Below are 26,271 nucleotides of genomic sequence, written 5' to 3' on the forward strand. Positions count from 1 at the left end.
GGGAAATAAAGTTTTCATCAGTGAACAATTCTTCTCATGGGTTTTGGATCCATCTTGGACATAACGAAGTAGCTGAATTTTCTGAGGGCTTATTTACAATAGGTTTTGTAACTCATCTCTTGTGCTCTTGCCCTAGAGCAGCCCATTCCACTGAGTCAGTCTCTATACTGCCTCAGTACACAATATTTCCGGCCTTATTATTTTATAGTCATATACTCCTGATGTTCAAGCTAATCAATAGATTATGTTTATTGAGGACTTGCTGTGGATTGTTTGGCTAAAATTTGCCTTTCTAAAAACAAGCTGGTAGAAGAGTCAAAAAGCACATACAAATTGTACAAGCACATATGCAACCAATAAATTTATATGTAATCGACAATGTCTGTTCAGGCTTATGTACACTGCCAAAAGGGTTTCTAGCATGACTGGAGCCAGGTGTGACTAATTCTTGGAAGTGGGGAAAATAGTGTATGCAATGGCTTGGTAGTAGAAGGAGGGTCATGTATATTCCTTCTCAGAAAGACTTGATTTCAAATGCTTCAGACACTTATTAGCTGTGTGACCCTGGGCAAGTCACTGAACCCTGTTTGCCTTCAATTTCCTCATCTTTAAAATGAGCTGGAGAGGGAAATTGCAAACCACTCCAGTATCTTTGCCAAGAAAACCCCAAATGGGGTCATGAAGGATTGGACACAATTGAAAGTACTGAACAACAACAACAGGCACTACACACCCTTCAACTTTGAAGGTAGTTGTATTCCATGTGTCTCTTCCATATACCCACACTGTTAAAAATGTTTGCACAGAAAAGATGGACATCTGCTTTCATACAATGCACAGAGTCAGTTAAAGTGCTTTGCAAATTTCCCAAAAGCAAATCACCCAGTTTCTTCCTCCTTTTCAACTCCTGGCCACTCAACTGTGCATCTGTACTGTCTGTTCCTGACAGACATAGGTCTACAGAGTATTTATTCTGATGCATGATGAAATCTGGGCAATAGATACTGTTCCTCCACTTGGTCATTTTATATAAATGGTCAGGCCAAATTCCTTTGAGTGATTACAGATTTCTTCCAGAAAGCTCTGCAATATCTTGGGGCTTAATGCAGTGAACACAAACGCGAGGTTCTAGAGGACCTTTCTCTCCACTGAGAATTCCTCCTTAATTAAGACCTAAAACCATCCTTTAAAGTTCAACTTAAATCTTTTCTCTTCCACGTGGTTTTCTCTGACCCGCATACCTTGGTTCTCATATATTTGCTTTGTGGCTCTCCAATTTATGCAATATGTGGGTGACAAGACACTAATCTGATCTGCATCTATGATCAGAGCAGCTTCTATTAAATCCAGATAATAAGCTCTGAGGGCAGGGACCACGTCTTATCCAAACTTTCTTTCCCAGCACTGCCCAATGTATGCTGAAGACTGAACCATTTAAAGATCTCTGCCAAGAAAATCCCAAAAGGGGTCATGAAAAGTTGGACGTGACTGAACAACAACTGAACAAAAAATACATAAGATAGAAGGACTAAATGACTTTTAAGGCACATTCAAACTCTTTAACTGTGTGAATCATTCTCAAGCTGAGGTTCTAGCTTCTTAAGTTTGAAATGTGTATGATTCAACTAAAATGATGTTGGTGAGGGGGAAGGTTTTGGCAAAACTTGTGTTTTTCCTCTTTTTTTAGAAGAGAAATTAACTTACCTCATTTACCCCCCCCAAAAAAACCAACACTTCACCATAACGTAAATAAACCCAAACACTCAAATTCAAAAAGCCCTCACATTTTCAAAGAAAGACACAAAATGGTTCAAACTAAAAGTTTTCAGGGAAGGGGTTATCAGAATATTTGTTGTGAATTTTTTTAAAGCACTCAAAATTATGCAACAAGGCAGCCAGGTGGCACTATAAATAGTGCAATCAGGAGTCAGGAAGACTCATCTTCCTGAGTTAAATCTGGCCTCAGACATTTACTTGCTGGGTGACCTTGGGCAAGTCACTTAACCCTGTCTGCCTTGGTTTCCTCATCTGTAAAATGAACTGAAGTAGGAAATGGCAAACCACTCCAGTATCTTTGCTAAGAAAACCCCAAATGGGGTCAGGAAGAGTCAGACAGGACTGGAACAGCTGAAGGCCAAAATAAGGCAACAATGAATTCTAACTCAGTAGAGATAAAACTTGTTCTTCACTGCTAAAGAAATCTCTCAGGACCAAGGGTTATTTATTTACTTGAGTGAATAAGACAATCACTTCTTGGTGTTAGCATTGTGATCTTTTAATAATAGTTCACTGCAAACATGTATCTTTTTTTATATCATCAAACATGCAGAAGATATTCATCCCCAAGGTCAGTGGCATGAGGCAAGCATAGTTTGACTATGACAGTCAACTATCAGAACAGCTCAAGTACACAGAGAATACAGAGCACAATGTCCTTCCGATTTACATAAACACTGGTTATCTGAGAACAGACTCAGCTCTTTTTAAATAGAGAAAACCCACCACATTCATTGGGACAACCTCCTAAATTATAGAAATGCCCAGATTCAATTTTGCCTGCTTTTTCACATACCAGCCTATGAATGACTGACAGGTATCCCCCAGTTTCAAATTCCTACACGTCTAGCTTGGTCCAAGTCTGCGTTCAGCCCCACCGTTAGGAAGAACACCAGACACCTGTGAAAAGGCTCTCCTCTCCTGCCTCTCCTTCCCCGAAATGGGAAAAAAAGGGATTGTTATGGGTTGTGGTAGCCCCACAGGGCAAGGGATGGTGTAACAATAATGAAATATTGAAAAGAGAAAAAGGATATTTTGGAAATACGATGGATTATATCTGCCAATCTCAGCTATTTATTTTTGCTAGAATTTTATCTGGTTGTTAGAAAACTTACAGGAACAGGTAGATAAAACAGGGTCACAGGCATGGCCAGGACAGTATGTCTACACTGCAGGAATTCTTAAACTTTTTCCATACGCCCCCAAAATCCTAAGATTTATAATCTTTATAAAGATGCCTATAGCACTGGAAAGTTAAGTGAATTTCCCAGAATCCCCGAGTTAGTCTGGGTCACTGGAAGGACTTAAACCTATGACTTACTGACTCTGGAGCTGGTTCTCTATACACCAGAACACGGTGTGGCCTAATGTTTCCACAGTACCACAAAAATTTATCCCATATAAGTCCTTCCCCCCTCCACTAGATAAAATAAGACTTTAAATCCACAGCTACATTTTTGCTAAAGAGAACAAAAAGTGGGTGGTGGTGGTAGATAGAATTCTAAGAGACATTTACCACATCTTGCAAACAGAACCTTCTTAATGTATTATTGGGAGGTTTAAGCAGTAGACATTTAAAAAGGCAAATTAGGACAGCAAGTGGTTTTCTGAAAGGCAGTCGTGACTAAGAGCTCAGGATGGAAAGAATGTGATGGTTATTAAAAGCAACACTAGAGGCGTTCTCCTAGTTCCTTGTAGGTTTTAGTCCTGATTACAAACAACCTTCAGGAGGTCTGCTTACACAGGGTGCTCATTTATGGTCAAATCATTCTCACAGCTGTTACCCCTATGGCCTAGTTCATGAATCAAGGAAATCAGTTAAGTAATGAATGCACTAGTTGAGGCCTAGCTACAGGGTGCACAGGGATGAAGAAAAGCAAATTGGCAGAGAAAAAGCAATGGATCAAAAATCTGCCACACTAGGACTTATGGCTCATTGGAAACCATGCCTTGGAATCTGGAAGATAACATCAATGGGGATTAGTTGTAGAGAGGCAGTAAACTGATTGTGTATATCAAAACAAAGCTCATCATAAACTTCTTATCAAAAGTATCTTCCTATAGTGTTAAAAATGGACAGGCTCCTACGGCCAAGCTGGATCTCACACAAAGTACAGAAGATGACTATCTGGCTGTATGGTCTCTGCCACATCATTCACCATATATTCCTTTCAGACTGAGTTTCCATGCTCTTCCTCAGTCATTACAGCTATTGTTAATATACGTTGTATTTGTTGTTGTGGCATGATGGCCGCAATCTCTTGTTCTACCACAAGAACCATGCAAATAATTGACACTTCTGTCTCAGAATTACAGATTAAACCTCTCCCAATCATTTTATCCCTGGCAGAGGGATTCTTCAGACTAAGACTGGAGGGTCTCTGAGGCAGATCAGGAGAAGCTACCCTAGTTTTAAGTCCTTGTATGGAATAATCTATAATATTCTACAGCTTCTTAAATTGTAAAGACTTCAATTTCCAAAAGCTGACATTTAAATTGTACTCTCTATCTTCCAGAGAAAAAAATAACAGAATCCATAATGTCTGGTGGGTGCAAGTAGAATTCAGAGAAATTTTTTTAAGAATCTAGCCCAAATTTTCAGTTTTCTAAATAATACTAATTTAGCTGTACCCTAAAAGAAAATGAACATAATATTCTCAAGTATGTGGAAGAGAGGCTATTGACGATAATAAAGAAAAACATTTCTGTTGGTTTTCTGCCGATTCCTTTTCCCTCTCCATTCTTCCATGAAATAAAGATTATGAACAGCAGCTATCAGTAGTTATTGATAAACATGACAGATACTTTCATGAAAAGAATAAGTTCACAAAGAAGCCGAATGTTTACAACTCAGTTCTAAGAACACTGAAGATACGATCAGAAACAGTACTACAACAGTATAATCATCCCTCACATCACTCAGAAGTTAAGTTTTGTGCAACAACTTCTCTAACTTTATCAGAAGAGGAACAGTCTGTAGGCGGTGGAATATGTGTCTTAGTTCAGAGAATGCTTCCTCCCTTCCCTATCACCTAAAATACCCTATCATAATGTATTTGCTCTTACCTGCACATTTTCTTCAGTGACTTGGATTTCAGCAGTGTAAACATAGTCGATGAGCATCCTCAACGTCCAGCCATCCACTTCTTTTATTCGAATTCTCTTCGCTCGGCTTTCGCTCATCTCACCTATAATTTAAGCCCAGTGTTACAACAACTAGCATTGTAAACAGATGTCAATACCACAAAATGGCTGTTGAGTCCATTGCTGTGGGCATCCCCTAAGTAACCAAGTGATGGCTGCTCCACATGCACAATGAATTGGTCTCTGTGATTTGCTATGGCCAAAATAGGTGGTCAGCAACTCTGTACTCAGCTATGCTGGTTCTTGGACAATAGATATGATAGGGGCTATAATTGAAGCCCTTCAAGACTGTAGGCCCTATTGCAGCTTGCATTCTACTGGCATAGCCTTTGACAGCTCAGGTTAGAGTACAGTAAAATTTTAGTGGAGAAATGGTATATTTCCTGAGAAGCAATGTAGCTGGTCTCGGGATGTTCTGATCATTACAGACCCAGAATAAAAATGACCCTCCTACAACCATCTGGGTAAGGCAACTAGTAGAGCCAAAAGCTACATAACACCCAGAGAAGAGAAAAACACAGAAATTACATGTTGCTCCCTTGGCTGCCTTCTTGAGGGTCAAAATTTGGGAAAAGAGAGACATTTAAGAGAAACCTCCTGAGGAGTTTAATGTAGCCATTTTATGTAACAACTTTTGAAGGCTGATAATTAGAAAAGCAATGCTGTTAATTACCAAGCACAAATTCATAATGGATAGGTGCTAAACAAAATAATGTCATTTGGTTTTTATCATTCTATGTACAAGTCTCTCCAATGGAATGTAAGCTCCCTGAGGACAATTTTTGCCTTTGTAACTATAGTACCGAGGACATAGTAAGTGCTTAATAAATGCTTACTGGTGACTGATGGACTTAAGCATTTACACAGTCTATCAGGTAGTCTTGTTTTAATCCCCATTGGGAAGGGAAGGTCTGTATACATGAGGCAATTAGAGAACAGAGGTAATAAGCTGCTATTTGAATAGACACAGTAAATATGTATAAACAGTACTACAGAAATGAGAATACACAGTAAAGGGTTAGATCAGAATAAAGTAGGGTAAACCATGGAATGAATGTTAGGGAAGGTCTGTGAGTGGCATTTATTAAGTACCCACTATGTTCCAGGCACTAAGCTAAATGCTAGGGATACAAAGAAAGGCAAAAGACAGTCACTGTTCTCAAGGAGCTCACAGTCTAATAGGGGAGGACAATAAGCAAACAACCATGCACAAAAATGATCCATCTCTCTGTTTCTGGCAATTTTATCTAGATGTCTCTCATGCCTGGAACACTCTCCCGGCTCCACTCTGACTACTGACCTCCCTGGTTTTCTTTAAGTCCCAGCTAAAAGCCCACCTTCTACAGGAAGGTGGGATTTCCTAACCCCTGTTAATTCCAATGCCTTTCCCCTGTCAATTATTTCCTATCTATCCTGTACATAGCTTGCTTTGTATGTATCTGTTTGCATGTTGTCTCTGCACGTAAACTCTGTGAGGGCAGGGACTGTATTTTTTCCTCTTTTTGTATCCCCAGCACTTAGTAGGCATTTAATATAAATGGTTACCGATTGAAAGAATGAAGATATATACAGCAAAAACTGGAGGTAATCTCAACTCAAAGGCACTAAAAGGAAGACTGGGAAAGCCTTCTTACAGAAAGTAGAACTTTAGGTGACACTTGAAGGAAGCCAAGGAAAAAACTAGGAAGTGGAGATGAGAATGGAGGACATTCCAGACACAGCCAGTGAAAACGCCAGGAGTTGGGAGATTGGCATAGATCACACATAGTATGGGGTAGGGAGAGTCAGGTGTAAGAATATTGGAGATGAAGGGCTTTAAAAGACAAAAAAAAATGTATATTTTATCCTGGAGGTTTTAAAACACTTTATCACTTGCCGAATACATAATAATGTCTCCATGCTCCTACATTTTATGGAAGGAAAATGAAGAGGAAGGCATTTTCACATCTCATTCCTTAAATGTTTTTCTGTAGAACACTCATGATACGAACAGGAGTTTCATGTGGAAATGTCTATTCAAGCAACATTATCTTTCCAACTTAGGAACGTCCAAGTTTTTTCAGGAAAGAATCATATATATGATCAGAAGTCCAGGGGATGTGGGAGGAGGAGGGTGTTGGTAGGGGAGTAGGGGAAGTGGGGAACACAAACTTAATTACATATCACAGAAACACAAAATCTAAAGCTGGAGGAAAACTCAGAAGATTCCTGGTAAAATTCTAGAACAGATCACTCAAAAGATGATTGTTGAGCAGGGAAGCAATGATTACAAAGATGTAGTCTGGCTTCACTGAGAACAGGTCATGCCAGACTAAATCTCATTTCCATTTCTGTGACTATATTACTAAACTAGTTGATGAAGAGAAAGCTGTGGATATAGTTTACCTAGATTTTAGAAAAGGTGTTGATAAAGTATTTCACACTATTCTTGAAGAGAAGAGAGAGAGATATGATGATGGTTTCAGAACTAGGCGGCTATTCTAACTCAAAGAAGAGTTCAATGTCAGGAAGTCCATGCTTGGCCTTATGCTCTTAATTTTTTTATCAATGACTTGGATAAAGACATAGGTGACATGTTCATCACATCTACAGATGACAAGAAACTGGGAGGGATAGCTTATGCGTTAGACAACAGTCAGTATCCAAAAGAATCTTGACAGGCTAGAGCATTGGGCTGACGCTAACAAGATGAAATTAAACAGGGATAAATGTAAAATCTTACACTTGGGCACAAAATAATCAAATTCATAAGTACAAGATGGGGGAGCTATAGTTTGACAGCAGTTCTGAAAAAGAAAAATCTAGTGATTTTAGTGGACTGCAAGTTTAATATGCAACCAAAATTAATTTGGTGCAAGGGAGGAAGGAAGGAAGGAAGGGAGGAAGGAAGGAAGGAAGGAAGGAAGGAAGGAAGGAAGGAAGGAAGGAAGGAAGGAAGGAAGGAAAGAAGGAAGGAAGGAAGGAAGGAAGGAAGGAAGGAAGGAAGGAAGGAAGGAAGGAAGGAAGGAAGGAAGGAAGGAAGGAAGGAAGGAAGGAAGGAAGGAAAGGAGGGGGGAGGGAGGAAGGGAGGGGGGGAGGGAGGAAGGGAGGGGAGGGAGGGAGGAAGGAAGGAATCCAAATCTCCCTTTTATGTCTAAGCTCCTCCACTTCCTTTCTCACTATCTTAACTCTTTGCAGTTTGGTTTCCAACCTTATCATTCAAATGAAACTGTTCTCTTGAAAGCCCAAACAATTTCTTCTTTTTTTGTCAAATTTAATGGCCTTTTCTCAATCCTCATGCTTCTTGACATCTCTGAAACCCCTGACATGGTCAATCACCATCTTTCTTGATCTCTTTTCTCTCTAAGTCTTTGTGACATTGATCTCTCCTGCTTCCCCTCCTACCTGTCTGATGATTCCTTCTCTGTCTCCTTTGCAGGATCTTCATCTAGAATCTAGAACAGATCATGCCCTCTAGCAGTTGGGAGCCCCCAAGGCTCTGTACTGGGCCTTCTTCTCTTCTCCCTCTATGCTATTTCACTTGGTGATTCATCAGCTCCCATGGACTGAATTACCATCTCTATACAGATGGCTCTCATATTTACTTGTCTAGACCTAATTTCTCTCCCAACTTCCAATCCCACATCTCCAAGTACCTTTTTAGCCACGGAATATACTGGATGTATGCACTGGATGTACTATAAGCATCTTAAACTCAATATAAAAAAAACTCTATCCTCTAACTTCTGTAATTCTGTCAAAAGTACCATTATTCTTGAAAAATGCTATCCACCTCCTGAGAAAGAATCAATGGAGTCTGAAAGCAGATCGAAGCATACTTTTTAAAACTTTATTTTTCTTGTTTTTTGGGGGGAGGTCTGTGTTTCCTTTTTCAACATAGCTAAAATGGAAATATGTTTTGCATGACTGCACATGTATAATCTATATCAAATTGTATGCCTTCTCAAGGATGGGGGAAGGAGGGAGAGAATTTGGAACTCAAAATTTTAAAAAATGAATGTTAAAATATATATATTTTTAAAATCCCATCATTCATCTAGTCACCCCAGCTCACACGGGTCATGTGCTCCTCTCTCTGACTTCTCCCATATCCAATCAGTGGTTAAATCCTGTCATTTCTACCTCCTTAACAGCTCATAGGTGTCCCCCTCCCTCTTTTGACACTACAACCACCCTAGAGCAGGCCCGCATCACCGAATGCCCTGACTACTCCAACAGCCTGCTACTTGGTTGTCTCTCCTGCCTGGAATGCTTTCCCTTTTCATCCCCATCTCCTGGCTTCCCTGGCATCCTTCACGTCTCAGCTAACATTTCACCTTCCACAAGAAACTGTTTTTTATTCTTGTTTTTTACTAGTTCTCTTTAATGTTATTGCCTTCTCTCTGAGATTATACCCAACTTATCCTGTATATATTATGTTTGTACATAGCTGTCCACATGTGGCCTCCCCTGAACTCCTTGAGAGCACGCACTGTTTTTATGGGGGGGGGGGTTTGCGGGGCCGGGGGGGACTCCTTTGTGTCTCTGACACGGTGCCTGCCACATAGTGAGTGCTTAATACATACCAGCTGACTGATGGACTGAACCTGATGCTGCACAGGCAAAATTCCCCAAAGCTTCCCCTACCGCCCAGCAACCCCACAACCCAACTTCTCCTCATCCCCTCCTGGCAGCAGAAGACAGCCCTTAGTGTGGATTCTGTGGAGCATAGCTGCTGAGTAAGCCTGGCCCCTCCTCCTATCCTACAATATCCTTTTTGTTTTTCAGTGGGGAAGAGTGCACAGCGTAAGATAAACAGGCAAAAATGGGCTGTGATTCCATTACTTTTGTCCCCCAAATCCACATCTTTTCCAAATATCTCTATTTCTGTCAAAGGCACCAGTAGCCTTCAAGTTACCAGGTTCAAAGCTCAACAACACCCTTGCCTCGTTGCTCTCACTCAGTTACCAAGTTTTGCTGATTATCCCTCCACATCTCTCACATCTGTTCCCTTCTCCATTCACATGGCCCTTATTACTATTGCAATGGCATGCCAACTGGTCTCCCTGCCACCAGGCTCTGCCTTCTTGAAGCCATCTTTCACACAGCTGCCAAAATGACTTTCCTAAAGGGCACATCCAACTTTGTCACTTCCCTACTCAACATATTCAAGTATCAGTTCAAATATTATTTCATCTTAATCACCTTAGTTTAATTTCTTTTGTGTGTAAGTTTTGCAATGTGAATCATTTTAGCCCAGTAGGAAATACATGAAATTTATAAATAAACATACACATCTTGGGGGTCATTTAAAAAATTTTGACTGACAGGAATATGCAATTTAAAAAGTTTAGATATCACTGATAGACTGCCAGGCTTGGAGACAGGAAGACTTGGGTTCAAATGCTTCCTCAGATACTTACTAGATGGGTGACCTTGGACAAATCATTTAATCTTTCTGGGACTCAATTTCTTCATCTGTCAAAGGAAAGAGTTTGGCTCAACAGCCTCTAAGGTCCCTTCAATTCTATGATCCTACGCATATATAAGTTTAGGATAAATAATCACTGGGTCAGATTTGTGAGAAGCTGGGGAGAGAAAAGGTCAATATGAAAACCAAAAGAAGAATCTGGAAGTCAGGAATTCACTTATGGAAATTATGCTAGTTTAAGTGAAAGCTAAAGGCCTGAAAATCGCTGATCTGGGATTTATTATGACACAACCACAAAAGACTTGGAATAAAAACAAGGGCACAAATAACTGCTTTCGTCTTAATCCTGCTCCTCCATTAGAAAAATGTCAGGCTGTCCTCAAGATTTCTTGAAAGCTCATTTCATTTTCTGATGTAGTGCACCATCAGCTGCAGTAAACTCTCAGCAAGGCCTATGGGAATCCATCATTACACAAAATTCCATTGCCAAACACAAACTCAGGGAGGGGAGAAGCGATAATGGTGATGTGCATTTAACTGCATGCCTCCCTGGAGACAAGCTGACAAGATCTCAGATAGGAGCTGTTCTTCTAAGAACTTAAGTGCATTAAATGTACCCTGGTACTTCCCTAGAAAAATCAAAGATGTTTCTATGTGCTTTACAGCGTAACAGATAGGGGAGTTAATAAAGAAAATGAAGCCACAATATCATATGTAGGAAAGGGGGACGAGATTAATGTGCATTTTGCAATAGCAAATAAAAAGGGAGAGAAAGAGACAAAGAGAGAGAGAAGAGAAGAAAAGAGATGAGATGAGATAAGGAGAGGAGAGGGGAGGGGAGGGGAGGGAGAAAGCAAGAAAAAGAAAGATAGCAAGAAAACAAAAGAGCAAGAAAAAAAGAAAAAAGGAGGGAGAGGGGGAAAGAAAGCAAGAGAAAGAATAAGGGGCAGCTAGGTGGTGCAGTGGATGGAGCTCCAGCCTTGGAGTCAGGAGGACCTGAGTTCAAATCTGACCTCAGACACATGACACTTACTAGCTGTGTGACCCTGGGCAAGTCACTTAACCCCAACTGCCTCACCAAAAAGTCTAAAAAAATTTTTAAAAAAAGAGAAAGAAGGAAGAAAAAGACAAAAGACAAAAGGAAGAAAGAGAAGGGAGAGAGAAAGAACAAGAAGATCAAAGAACAAGCAGAAATAGCTCTTTATCTGGATAAAAGCTTTTTTCTCAAGCCCTCCTTAAAAGGGGGCATCTGGAAGATTTTTGATAGTCAGGTTTTTTCAGAGCTGAGGGTTTCCTTTACTTCAGAAACCAGGATTCAGTGCTGTGCTTTTCATTGGGATATTCCTGGAAAGGGCCACACCCAAATCAACAATTTACTGTGTTCCTAGCATAGATAGATATACATATATAAGTACATATGCACATATACATGCATAATATAGGAATATATTATGTGTTTGTGTATATGACATGTATTTGTACACATATATGTATATGTGTGTGCATGTATGTATATGTATATAAAGATACACCATACACAAGTTGCCCTAGAAGACTAAGTCTTGTGCGACATTCTGTATCTGTGCAAGCACCGGGCAAGTACAACAGTACAGGAAGGAATCTCTACCTCTAGGTGCTCACACTCTAGTGGTTCTGGGGATTAACTTTTTAAGACCAAACCTGTGACTTCATTGGTACAGAGAACTCCCAGTAAGGAACCTCCCTCTATCAAAGCAGCAGCTGCCCTACAGCCTAACAGTCCTAGGGATTTGCCTGCAGACACTAAGAGCCCAAGGTCACAGAGCCAGTATGTATCAGAGATAGAATGTGAGAATTGCTCCCTCTGCATCATGACAAGCTGCTTTACCCTATGTTCCCAATATTACTCTAATTGGTATTTATAAAACACTTAAGATGTCCCCAAGTGTGCCTGTATATAATTGATGTATGACTGGTAATAACAGATCACATCAGTATAATGACTTCTGGTTCACTAAGCACTTCATGTGCATCATTTCATTTGCTCATCACCACAACCCTGTGAGGCGGGCATTACAAATAATATTATACCCATAGTCAGCTGAGGATCCTGAAGCTCAGAGACATAAAGTAACCAGCTGGAGGTCACACAGCCAGTGAACAGAAAACCTGGGATGAAAATCCAAATCTCCCATCTCTAAATTCAAGGTCCTCTCCACTATCTGACATTGCCTCTTTACTGTAAAAGCATCTCTTGTACAGTCTTCCAGTGTGTGATTTTGTAGGCTAATTTTTTAATCATAGCTCTTAATTTTGAGATGATCCACCTGTTCAGTAGTCTTCAATCATCATTTGGTGCATCATGCCCCTCTTCAAAAACTTCTAGCTGCTGCTCCAATAAATTCAAACTCCCAGTCATGTGCTCCTAAGCACTGTCCTCACTTGTTATTTTAGCTCTATCACGTAAATCATGGCATTTAGCTCTGGAAGAGACTTCTGAGAACATCTATGAGGAGAGGGAAGAGAAGGGGAAGGGGATAAAGGGAAGGGGAGAGGGAGAGGGAAAAGAGGGAAAGGGGTAAGGAAAGGAGGAAGGGGAGGGGGAAAGGGGAAGGGGGAAGAAAGAGGAAAGGGAAAGAGAGGAGGGGGAAGGCAGAGAGAAGAGGGGGAGGAGGAAAGGGGGAGGGGGAAAGGAAGAGGAAAAATACAGAGCAAAACTCAAAAACTGAACATCACATGCAACTTTCTACACCCATGGGCTGCAAAAAGGATCAGGGAAAAGGGGTGATATTCTGTCTCTTTTTGGGGGGAACTAAGCTTGGTTTTTATAGCTTCACATCACTCAATTCCAATTGTTTTGTAAAGTTCCTTCTAACTCAAAAAGTCTACAATTCCATAATTCTATTTTCAGTTCTATTTCAACACATAAAAAGGATTAAAAATACATAAAGCATAATGATTTTAGCCTGCTTAAGTAAACTTTCTGATAAGCAAATGACAAATTTATAGGCACATAAATGATTCATTTTAAAATTTATTTTAAAGCTGTTGCTTTTCAAGGTCTTTTTATCATCCCCCTACACATTATTACAGTGTTAATCATTATTACTACTAAAACATAAATAAGCTACCACAATGTTTTCTCTATTTTTGTAGCTTGGCAAGCATGAATCTCAGACATCATAACAATGTTCCAGGTGGCTTTTGAAATCTGATTTGCTATTACTTCAAATGGTGACTGTTTTTTGGTCTCTCCATCCCTTCTCCCACCTCTCCCCCTCCTAGAACTACTGCTTCCCATTTACTGTCTAGGACTACGCCCAATCTTATCTCCTTCCTCTCCAACCCCTAATAAGGTAAAAAATGCAGTAGGGCAGAGTCTCCAATTAGGGGGGAAAAGTGAACATTTGAAATTCATATTTCATATCTTATTCTTAATTCTTATGAAGTTCAATCTCTTCTTAGAGATCTTGTCCCATTACTCATCTTGGGATTCCATGAAAAATTTCTTTTTAGAGTTAGAGGATTATAGATTTAGAATCTGGAAGACCTTTAAAGGTTATCTAGTATAACTCATAAATGTATGTAGCCCTTTACTTTACAGATGGGGAAACTGAAACAAAGAGCTTTTCAATCCACATAGTAGTAAGTGGCACTCTAATAATCTAGAACTTTTGGTGTAACTGTGAAATAGTTCAGCTCTTCTGGAACATTTGGAACTATGCCCAAAAGTCACTAAACTTGGACCCACTGAAACCACTACAAAGCCTCTACACCAATGAAATCAAATAAAGAGGACAATAAAAAACACAGAGCTGAAATGAAGGGCTAGAGCAGAGTCTATTATCCTTCAGCTGAAGTGAAAAGGGCAGGGGTGGCAATCATGATCTCAGACAAAACAAAAGCAAAAATAGACCTAACTGAAAGAGAAAATGAGGAAAATGACATTGTGCTAAAAGGTACCATAGACAAGGAAGTAATATCAAAAAAATTTACAGCAATTATCTATGATAAAGGCTTCATTTCTCAAAAACATAAGGAATTGAGTCAAATTTATAAAAATAAGAGCCTTTCCCCAATTGATAAATGGTTAAAGGACATGAATAGGCAGTTTTCAGAAGAAATCAAAACTATCTGTAGTGATATGAAAAAATGCTCTAAATCACCACTGATTAGACAAACGCAAATTAAAACAATTCTGAAGTACCACCTTACACCTATCAGAAATGACAAATGCTACAGGGGATGAGGGAAAACAGGTCCATTAATGAACTGTTGGTGAAGTAGTAAACTGGTCCAACTATTCTGGGGAACAATTTGGAATTATGCCCAACTGTGCATACTCTTTTAATCCAACAATACCACTACTAGGTCTGTACCCCAAAGGGATCAAAGAAAAGTGAAAAAGATCTGTAAGTACAAAATATTTATAGCAGCTCTTTTTGTGGTAGCAAAGAATTGGAAATTGAGGGGATGCCCATCAAATGGGGAATGGCTGAACCAGCTGTGGTATATGTGATGGAGTATTATTGTGCTAATAAGAAATAATGAGAGCAATGGTTTCAGAAAAAAAAAACATGGAAAGAATATGAACTGATGCAAAGTGAAATGAGAAGAACCGGGAGATCATCATGCACAGTAAGAGCAATGTTATAATCATGATCGACTGTGAAAGACTTGGCTACTCTGATCAATACAATGATCCAAGGCAATTTAAAGGACTCATGATGAAAAAGTGCTATCCAACTCTAGAGAGACAACTGATGAACTCTTCAGTATAAACTTTTTTTTTTGCTTTTTTGTAACGTAGCTAATATGGAAATATGTTTTACATGATTTCACATGTATAACTGATCTACTGTCTGCCTTGTTGTGGCTGGGAGATAGTGGGAGGGAGAGAATCTGGAATTCAAAATTTAAAAAGAAAAGAATATTTAAAAATTTAAAAAAGACGAGCAGATAAAAAAATAATTGTTTAATGGTACATATTTTGACAAAACCACCCCTCTGATTATATTGCTACCACCACCACCACCACCACCACTACTATATGACCCCAGCCTACCCTAGCCTAAATCTCCCTTATCATCTCCCTAAACCACAAAGAGCAACCTGGAAATCCTGCCAGCAGATTTAGGAGTATGCACTGGAAACAAATCAAATGGCAAGAGGCCATTTCAGACAGGGCACCATCAAAACAGATGGAATGCCTATTGTTGAAGACACAAATGTCAAGTTTAAAGTTTTTTTCAATACTTCATGATTACCAAGTGATTACCAGACTGGTCAAAATAATAATGTTTGTGGTTTATGGTATAGCCAGAGATGTGTCAGAACCCAGCCTCTACCAGCGCTCAAAAGCTCACTGTTAAAAGTTGTATGAGCATTTATGTACACCTTGGGAATCAACCAATGCTACAAATAATGGCTTTATTTACTGTTAGATCTAAGCTTAAGCAAAAGTGCTAGAGAAAAATTTAATAACCTAGGCTCGATTTATTGATTGTCTTGGTTTAAGAAAGTGATGGAGAAAATATTAATATTACAGATAAAACTTAAAAGTGTGTGTTATATGTATATTTTTTTTTCTCCCTAGAGAGCTGGTTGTTCAACATTTAGCAGCGTGTCCTTGAGTGTAGCTAAATATACTTTGTGGATACTTCTGAGAGCCAAGAAGTCACTATCACCCTCCTTACTGACCTCTGAAAGCCCAGAAAATATCACCCCAGGAAAAACCTTGGAACAGCTAAGCCAGCAGAAAGATGGGGGCAGCAGCAGGAAGCTTGGAGGATTAATGGGAAAGGCCCCTCTCATTCTGGGGGTGGAGGAGCAGTAGAGGAGGGGAGTTGTCCCAGCAAGCCATCGGCAAGCCCCACCTCAGCAAACCAGGGGGGAGGTCCTGAGCCCCAGGGTGGTAGACCAGGGAAGCACCAAAACCAGGACACCCCCACCACTACCACCAGTGCCTCAGCACAGTCAAAAGAACCAGTAAACACCACCATGGGAACGACCACATACACTGGCATTCTCTAGCAGCCAAATCTCCCAGTGCTTCAGCACAACTCCAGGCTGGCAGAAATCCTCCAGCAGCCAAACACTTGAGTGCTTTAAAGAAGTCCAGGAGATTAGGTGCTCTCCAGGGGCCAGACTCCATACCCCTACCCCTAAAGCTCCAGTGTTGCTGATTCCAGCCCGACACCAGGTAAGCTGCCAGAACCCTACAGCCTCCAGCTGCCAACATCTGAGGCCCTAGCACACAAAGCCAATGACCAGGTCCCAGACTCCCAGCACAAGAAGCTTGGGAAAGTGCCCCTTGTGCTCCAGCAGCAGAGCTCAACTTTAAAAGCCAGGAAATAGGCAAATACCCCAAGCAGAAAGCAGAAACGGAAATGACCATAATTATGGGGGGACAGGGAAGATCAAGGCACAAATTCAGAAGAGGACAACATTGTCAATATACCCACATGTGAAACCTCAAAGGGATATATGAACTGGTCTCAAACCCAAAACACCTTCTTGGAAGAGCTCAAGAAGGATTTTAAAAGTCAAATAAAAGAGGTAGAAGAAAAATTGGGAAAGGAAATGAGAGGTATGCAGGAGAGAGTCAATAGCTTGGAAAAGGAAGGACAAAAATTAACTGTAGAAAACAAGTCCTTAAAAAATACAATTGGCCAAATGGAAAAGGAGGTACAAAATCTAATAGAAGGAAATAATTTGTTAAAAATTAGAATTGGACAAGTAGAAGCTAATGACTGTATGACATATCAAGAATCAGTCAAACAGAAACAAAAGAATGAAAAAATAGATAAAAATATAAAATACCTCATTGGTAAAACAACTGACCTGGAAAACAGATACAGGAGAGACAATTTAAAAATTATTGGTCTACCTGAAAACCATGATGAAAAAACAGCCTGGACAGCATCTTTCAGGAAATCAAGGAAAACTGCCCTGAGGTCCTAGAACCAGAAGGTAAAATAGTCATTGAAAGAATCCACCAGTCACCTCCTGAAAGAAATCCCAAATTGAAAACACCAAGGAATATAGCCAAATTCCAAAATTACCAGGTCAAAGAGAAAATACTGCAAGCAGCCAGAAAGAAACAATTTAAATATCATGGAACCACAGTCATCATTATGCAGGACCTTGCAGCTTCTATATTAAAAGATTGTAGGGTATGGATTATGATATTCCATAATGCAAAGGAGCTTAGATTACAACCAAGGATCTACTACCCAGCAAAACTGAGCATAATCTTTCAGGGGAAGAGATGGACATTCAACGAAATAGGGTACTTCCAAACCTGCCTGATGAAAAGACCAAATTTAATCTTCAAATACAAGACTCAAGAGAGGCATAAAAAGGTAAACAGGAAAGAAAAAAATAACAACACGTTATTAATAAGGGCAAACTTTTTACATTACCTACAAGGGAAGGTGACACCTGTAACTCTCGAGAACTGTATCATTATTATGACATTTAAAAGGAGTATACATAGACAGAGGGGGTGGGTATAAGTTGACTTTAATGTAATGACAAAAAATCAATTTAATTAAGTGGTGAAAAGGGATTGTTCTGGGAGAAGAGGAAAGAAGGAGACAAACAAGGGTAAATTATATCACATGAAAAGGCACAAAAACCTATTACGGTAGAGGGAAAGAAGGGAGAGAGATGAGCTTTGTTGGAACCTTACTCTCATCAGATTTGGTGCAAAGAGGGAATAACATAATCAGTTAGGTATAGAAATCTAACTTATCCTACAGGAAGCAGGAAGGGAAAGGGGAAAGAAAAGGGAGGGGATGGATAGAAGGGAGGGAAGAAGTAATAAGATTAAAGGGGAAGAAAAGGAAGGCAGCTGATAGAAGGGAGGGCAGACTGAGGGAGGCGGTGGTTGAAAGCAAAACTCTAGTGAGTTCGGAAAAGGATAAAGGAGAGACAAAAATAAGAACAGACAGAAATGGGATGGAGAGAAAGACTCAGATAGTAATCATAATTGTGAATATCAATGAGATGAACTCTCCCATAAAATGGAAGCAAAAAGCAGAGTGGATTAAGAAAACTAATCCTACAATATGTTGTTTAAAAACCTGGAAAGACTTACATGAACTGATGCTGAGTGAAATAAGCAGAACCAGGAGAACACTGTACATAGTAACAGCCACATTATGGGATGACTGACTTTGATAGACTTAGCTCTTCTCAGCAATGCCTGGATCTTAGACAACTCTAAAAGACTCACGATGGAAAATGCTATCCACATCCAGAGAAAGAACTTTGGAGTCTGAATGTAGATGGAAGAATACTATTTGCTCTCCTTTTCCTTTGTTGTTTTGTTTTGTTTCTTCTTTCTCGTGGTTCTTCGAATTAGTTATAATTCTTCTTTACCTCATGACTAATGTGAAAATATGTTTAATATGAATGTGTAAGTACAGCCTATATCAGATTGCATGCCATCTTGGGGATGGGGGAGGAAAGGGAGAGGAAGAAAACTGAAAACTCAAAATCTTATGGAACTGAATGCTGAAAACTAAAAATAAATTAATTATTTTTTAAAAAAATAAATATACTTTGTGGCAAAGTGTGGCATAAGTAAATGGAGAACAGGGCTCAAAATCAGAAAAACCTAGGATAAAGTCCTGTATCTGACACATACTGGCAAAGTGACCCAGAGCAACTCCTGACTCCTTCAATGCCCTAGGTAACTCTCTAAAAACCTAAGTTTCTGAGCAGGGGACCCATCAGCATGGGAAAAGGGTGATTCCTGATTGGGAGTTCTCTAAATTAATGAAATTAAAGGTTGAATCATGAATGAATAAATAAATAATACACATTATGAAATACTAACATATATCATGCTAAAAGTGAACTGGTAAATCCAAACTGATAATTTGAGTTATCTATTCTACCTACAACTTACAGAAAGGCTTGAGCCAAGTGATAAAAAACCCTACCTTGCCCTTCTTTTTAAAACAGAACAATAATCAGTCCAACTATGATTCTTGAATTAAGGGTTTTTAGTCCACATTTTCCTCTTTGACACTTCCACCCATTGCTAGTTTTGCTCTCTAGGGACAAAGAAAATGGTCTCAGCCCTCTTCCACATGATCAATTCTGAAATGCTTGAAGACAGCCACCATGATCTACCTGGGCCTTTTCCTCATCAGGTTAAACACCCCCAACTCTTTCATCTAATTCTTGGAACTGGAGCCTTTAAGTAAGTATATTGGTTGCCCTCATCTAGATATTGTCCAACTTCTTGATATCTTTCTCTTACAATAGTTGGCTAGGTTAAAACTCTGCCTATACAATAAACCATCCAACTTTCTTACTTTTCTAAATGAATGAACACCAACCATTTCTGCCCTAGCTTCATGCATTTGAGTGAAGCAAATTGTGGGGTTACAAGACAAAGTCCTAAAGACTAAACGGGCAGACCAGAGTGGCTTTAGAAAGAAGAAAATAACAGGAAGTAGTTTCTTAGACTATATAACAAGATGAGACCACAAACTTATCTGTGCGTGTTGAAAGAAGAGTAACTGAAATATTTCCTACCTGTAAACATGGCATGGAAATAAGGGCTGCAAGCTGCCAGGACGACTCGATGTGCTGAAATTTCCATGTCCTCAGCCACAATAGTGACATCACAAAGCAAATTTTGGCTGTTTATAAAACAAGAGAGAAGCAAATTATTCAATTGGAGAAATGCATTCGCAATGACCACTGTGAAAATAATGTAGCAACGTGCCACTCAACTGGACATTAAACTCCTGCAACTTTAACCCAAGATACCATGAATCTGAACCAGGAAACTGAATAAAAAAATGAAAGAGGACACTGAAGACTTTGAAAGAGCTGATCCCAAACCCCTGCCATAAAGTCAAGGCCCTTGTTCCTTACAATGTCACTCAGAATCTAAATGAGTATTGGGGAAAGAGTGCTCAACTTGAGGTCAGGTGAGACCTAGGTTTGAATCCCAGCTGTATGACCTTGGGCAACTCACAAACTCTCTGATCCTCAGTTTACTCATCTGCAAAATGGGGATAATAATGTTTGTAATTCCTACATCATGGGTTTGTTATGAGTGAAATAAGATCAAGTAGTATCAGCACAATAAAACCTTGGCAAACCTCAAGACACTATATAAATGTTAGCTTTAATTTATTTTGAAATATACAACTCTTCTTGGGAAGGCCAACCAACCTGTTACACGTAACGTTTGATTCTCCACCCCCATCTTTTCCTACAGATTGCCTCATCAACAATCCCATGCCTTTTCAAATTTTCAGCCTCTCCCTCACTACTGGTTCTTTTCCTAATGACTTCAAGCATATTCAAGTCTCCCCCCATCCTTAAAAAACTTTCATTAAATCCTACCATCCTCTCAAGCTATAATCTGATGTCTCTCCTCCCTTTCTTACCAAACTCCTAAAAAAAAAAGCTGATTATATATTCATTGTATCCATCCAATCTGGAACCTTTTCAAACTCCTTTCATCCTCATCACTCAACTGCATAGGCTCTCTTCAAAGTTACCAATGACCTCTTACTTGCCAAATTTCATGGTCCTTTCTCAGTCCACATCATCTTCAACCTATCTGCTGCATCTGACATAGTTACCATCTTCTTCTCCTATTTACTCTTTACCTTCTAGGTTTTTGTGACATTACTAAGACCAAGTTCTCCTACTTTTGTTATCACTATTCAGTCTCCTTTGGTGTCTCATCACCCAAATCATGACCCTAATATGGGTCATGTTCCCTATGGTTCTAATCCTAGGCCCTTCTTCTCTCTCCCTCTACATTTTCTCTCAGTAGCCGCATCAGCTCCCATGGGTTTGACTATCATCTCTATGCAGGTAATAGAGACATTTATATCCAGCCCATCTATTCCCTGAGCTTCAATGCTGAAGTACCAATTGCCTATTAGATATTTCAAACTGGATGCTCTGGAGACCTCTCAAACTCAACACATCTAAAATAGAGCTCATTATCTTCTCCCCCACCCAACTACAAAGCACATCCTCTCCCAAACTTCTCTATTTCTGGCAAAGGCACTGACTTTCTTCCAGTCTTCTGCATTTGTAACTTCATCATCATCCCCAATTTTTCATTTTCCATCACCCCAAATACCCAATCAGTTGCTAAATCTTACCATTTCTCCCTCCATAGCATCTCTCGCATCCTACTCTTCTTGACTCATACAGCTTCCACCTTAGTTCAGACCCTCATCGCCTCTCACCTACATTACTGCAACAGTTTCTTAATTCAGGTCTCCTACCTGAAATCTCCTACTACTGTAAGTCCATCCTACACATGGCCACAAAATACTTTTTCAAAAGCACAGATCTGACCATATCACTTTCCTATTCAATCCTAGGTTGCCTCTAGAATCAAATATAAACTCCAGTGTTTAGCTTTTAAAGCTTTTTCATGACTACCTCCCACACTCTGTGAGCCAACCCAACTGGCCTTCTTTCTGTTCTTCACCAGGATGCCTCATTTCCCATCTCTACATCTTTGCACTGGTGATCCCACAGGCCTAGAATACACTCTTTTCCTCCTTATCTCTGCCTCAAGAATGCCTCTCGTCCTCTAAAGACATAACTCGTGTATCATCTCTTCTCCTCACCTCTGCCTCACAGCCCACTTCTTCTTTCAAGAAGCAGCAAAAAATACCATCTTCTACACAGTCTTTCCCAATCTTTCCAATGGCTAGTACCGCATCCCTGCCAAACTACCTTGTATTCAAATACTCTGCATTTAGGCATTTTATAGTTATTCATTTTTATATTTATGCTATATGAACTTATGTGTATGTGTGTATATGCATGTTTCACATATGTCATTTATATGTATATATCATATATGCTATGGACATATACATATAACATTGATATATGTATGTACATACACCACATAGACTACATATGTGTGTGTATCACATATACTATGTGTATATGTATAAATATATATGTGGGTGTGTAAATATGTATATGTATATTGTACATATATGTTTACACATACATACACACATATATGCACACTTGCTGTTTCTTCCATAGAATGCAAGTAAGGATTATTTTATTCTTTCTTCTTGTATCCCTAGTACCTAGCAGAGAGGCCTGGAACACAACAGGTGCTTAATAAATGCTTGCTGACGAATAAAACTTGTTATCTTGTTCCTCCTCAGTCCTTAACAGATTAGAAAGTGTAACCAGTAAAAGACGTGGTAAAGGTGACAGAGAGAATAATTCAAGGGAGGAACCATGACAACAAAAGTAACTGCTGACTATCTTGACATCCAAGTGATAAGACAAAGAAACTCAAAAGTACACAAAGAACTCTGTTATTAATGCAAAGAACAAAAATGGATTTTCATATTATTCTTGAGCAAACATGAAAAAATTTAAATTACGTTCAATATCTATTTAAGAAGGTAGAAAATTCTGTTACATTTTGTTAAGATTTTAATCTAAAATGGTGGTGAATTTTTTAAGTTTGAGTATTTGCAATATTTAAATCTTCATTTAAAAATTTACTTAAGCAGAATTACTCATTTTCTAAGGACTCTAGTTAGGTTAGGTGATACTGTATAGCCAAAAGAAAAACTCTGTACTTTAAAATAAAGCATAAACAAGTAACCGCAACAATACCTATAATTTCTAAATGTTATGGTAATAAGATTAAATTGAGCTAAATAAAAATAATACAAGGGTAAGAACCCTCTTTCTCTAAACAAAGATAAGGGAAAGCTTAATTCAGAATAAAATAAAAAGCCTCTGAATCTATATATTTAGAAGGGAAAATATTTCACCATCTAAAAATAACTACTATTTATACGGCACTTCAAGGTTTGCAAAGTACTTTGTAAATATCTAACTTGATTCTTACAACAACCCTGGGAGATAGGTGCTACTAACTACTTTTACAGATAAGGAAACTGAGGTAAACAGAGATTAAGCCACTTGTCCAGGGTTGCATAGCTAGTATCTGAAGCTGGATTTGAACTCAGATCTCCCTGACTCCAGGTACAATGCTCTATCCACTAGTTAAGCCCTGAGAAGAATACCAACACATTGGCAAGATCCACTATGAAAAAATTAGGAAAGGCACGGATAGGATTGGAGGGCAGCTAAATGGCCTCAATGAATACATTGTTGGGCCTGAAGTCTGGAAGACTCATCTTCATGAGTTCAAATCTCGCCTCAGCCACTTACTAGCTATGTGACCCTGGGCAAGTCACTTTATCCTATTTGTCTCAGTTCCCTTACCTGTAAGATAAGTTGGAGAAGGAAATGGCAAACTGCTCCAATATCTTTACCACAAAAATCTCAAATGCGGGTCACAAAGCATTGGACACAACTGAAATAGAAGGAAGGAAAGAGGGAGGAAGGGAAGGAAAAAGGAAGGAAGAAAGAAATGAAGGAAGGCAAAAAGCCAAGCATTTATTAAATGCTTACTACATGCCAGGAACTGTGCTGAATGCTGCGATATAAACACAAGAAAAAAGATATGTACCTCCTGTAGAGGTACATACCTGGTAGGTATGTACAGATTGTAATCTCCATCAGCAGAAAGTGATGAATCACAGATCCACCTGAGTATCTATCTGAGCTGTTTAAAAAAAAAAAGCTACAATCATATCAATAATCTGAGTGTACTTGCTGTGGAAGGAAAACAAAACAGGTTACCTTGTTTTCCTGGTTGATTATTTTAACAGGGTTTTGCTTCTACAGTCAGCAACATCATTCAGTAGTCAATCCAGATAAGACTCTGACCAGGTGGCGACAAAGAATACTGAACTTGAGAATGACTATCCCGGTCACCTCTCTTCCTGATATGGCAATGTCAGTCACTTCCCTGAAATCCTGTGGTTCTTACCCAGCCCTCAGATACTGCGGGAAAGCCTACGTGTGTGCCCATCTTTAATGTTCCCACTGTAACCAGTCTGGAAATACAGACTGTCAACATCTGTATTCAGTGATGGCATACATGATCAGATTTTTCAAGAAGGAAAAACTAATTGGAGGCATTTTTCTCTAATAATCATGAGAGAAAACCGGCCACCATGTCTAGGTGCCCCTGCAAGATGCCAAGTTCAAAAGACAAAGGACAAAGAACATGTCCTTCTGTTCAGACATGATCTGAATGAGTTAAGAATTCTGGGACAACAAGTTAGGGTACCAAGATATGTCCACACTGAGATGCTAGAAAAAGCATGTTACCTTATTAAGCATCTGAAGACAGAGCCCAGGCTGCAGAGAGGCAGGAGAATAAGGTCAAAACTAAGAGGAGAAGAAACTGAAGGCATGACAGAATCATAGAATCAGATCAGAAAGGAACCTCCCAGGCCAGCTAGTCCAAACCCCTCATTTTACAGAGAAGGAAACTGAGGACCAAGACGTTAAATTACTTGTTCAAGGGCACACAGGTAATGATCCTCAGCAGTGAGATTTGAACTTGAAACTAAAGACTCCAGAGTGAGTGCTCTTACCTCTGCAAAATGTAATTAGGGGAGAAGACATTAATTAAATGGAAGACTTGGAATGAATGGAAAAGCATTTATTAAATGTTTACCAGGTGCCAAGATATATAGTAAATGCTGGGGATAAAAAGAGAAAAGACATCATAGGGAACAGGCAAAAAAGCAACAGTAGGGGCTAGGAACTCACTGGGTGACATCACAAGCATTCTAATAAGAAGCTGGCTCAGAATTTGGAACTATGTCCAAAAGGCTGTAAAAATGTGCACACCCCGTGACCCAGAAATGGCACTTCTAGGGCTATATCTCAAAGAGATCAAACAAATGGGAAAAGGACCCACATGTACAAAAAGATTCATAGCAGCTCTTTTTGTGGTGGCAAAGAATTGGAAATTGAGAGGATGCCCATCAACTGGGGAATGGCTGAGCAAGTTAAGGTATATGAACGTAATGGAATATTATTGTGCTATAAGAAATGCTGAACAGGCTGACTTCAGAAAAATCTGGAAAGACGTATATGGTCTGATGCTGAGTGAAGTGAGCAGAAGAACCAAGAGGACTTTGTATACAATAACAGCCATGTTATGCAATGACTAAGATTGTTAAACTGAACCCTTCTCCGCATTACAAGGATCTAAGACATCTCCAGAGGCCTCAGGATGGAAAATGCTGTCCACACCCAAAGAAAGAACTATGGAAGTTGAATCGCTATCACTTATTTTTACCTTCTGTTGAGTTTTGTTTCATCTTTCTGATAGTTCCTCCTATTTGGTTTTAATTTTTACTTACAGTTTCACTAATGTGAAAATATGTTTAATAGGAATGTAAATGTAAAACCTATATCAGATTGTGTGCTGTCTTGGGGAGGGTGGGGGGGGAGGAAGGGGGAAAAAAATTTTCAACTCAAAAGCATATGGAAGTGATTGTTAATAAATCAATAAATTAATAAAATTGGGAGAAAAAAAGATATATTCCGCTTTAAGAAAGGAAAAGGAGGGCAGCTAGGTGGCACAGTGGATAGAACACCAGCCCTGGAGTCAGGAGGACTTGAGTTCAAATGCGGTCTCAGACCAGATTCTTGACATTTACCAGCTGTGTGACTTTGGGCAAGTCATTTAATCCCAATTGCCTCTCTCTCTCTCTCTCTCTCTCTCTCTCTCTCTCTCTCTCTCTCTCTCACACACACACACACACACACACACACACAGAGAAAGAAAGAAAAATAAAAAAAGAAAGGAAAAGGAGATATAGATGGTAAGTATTACCGTCCCCTTTGGACACATGAGAAAACTAAGGCCCTAAAAATAAAAAAATAAATAAGATATAGTTAAATGAATGAACAAATAAGTAAATAAGATAGCTAAATGAATGAACAAATAAATAAATGGATAGCTGAATGAATAAATAAATACAACAATAAGTAACTAAATTAATAGAAACTAAATGAACAAATTAATTAATTGATTGATAGCTAAATGAACA

At 39.2% G+C, this 26,271-nt stretch overlaps 1 protein-coding gene across 3 annotated transcripts in view; it reads right to left on the reverse strand.

The window, feature by feature from the left end:
* KLHL2 (kelch like family member 2) overlaps positions 1–26,271 on the reverse strand; it is a 143,080-nt gene that overhangs the window by 88,046 nt on the left and 28,763 nt on the right. For all 3 annotated transcript variants that reach the window (XM_020976335.2, XM_020976336.2, XM_078148719.1), the window contains 2 exons: positions 19,862–19,968; positions 4,843–4,964 (listed from right to left, as the gene is read on the reverse strand). In XM_020976335.2, the coding sequence (XP_020831994.1) occupies positions 4,843–4,964; positions 19,862–19,968 (229 nt within the window). The remainder of the gene's footprint in view (positions 1–4,842; positions 4,965–19,861; positions 19,969–26,271) is intronic.

This window comes from Phascolarctos cinereus, unplaced genomic scaffold, assembly GCF_003287225.1.
Source record: "Phascolarctos cinereus isolate Bilbo 61053 unplaced genomic scaffold, phaCin_HiC Scaffold_9;HRSCAF=440, whole genome shotgun sequence".
Lineage (NCBI taxonomy): Eukaryota > Metazoa > Chordata > Mammalia > Diprotodontia > Phascolarctidae > Phascolarctos > Phascolarctos cinereus.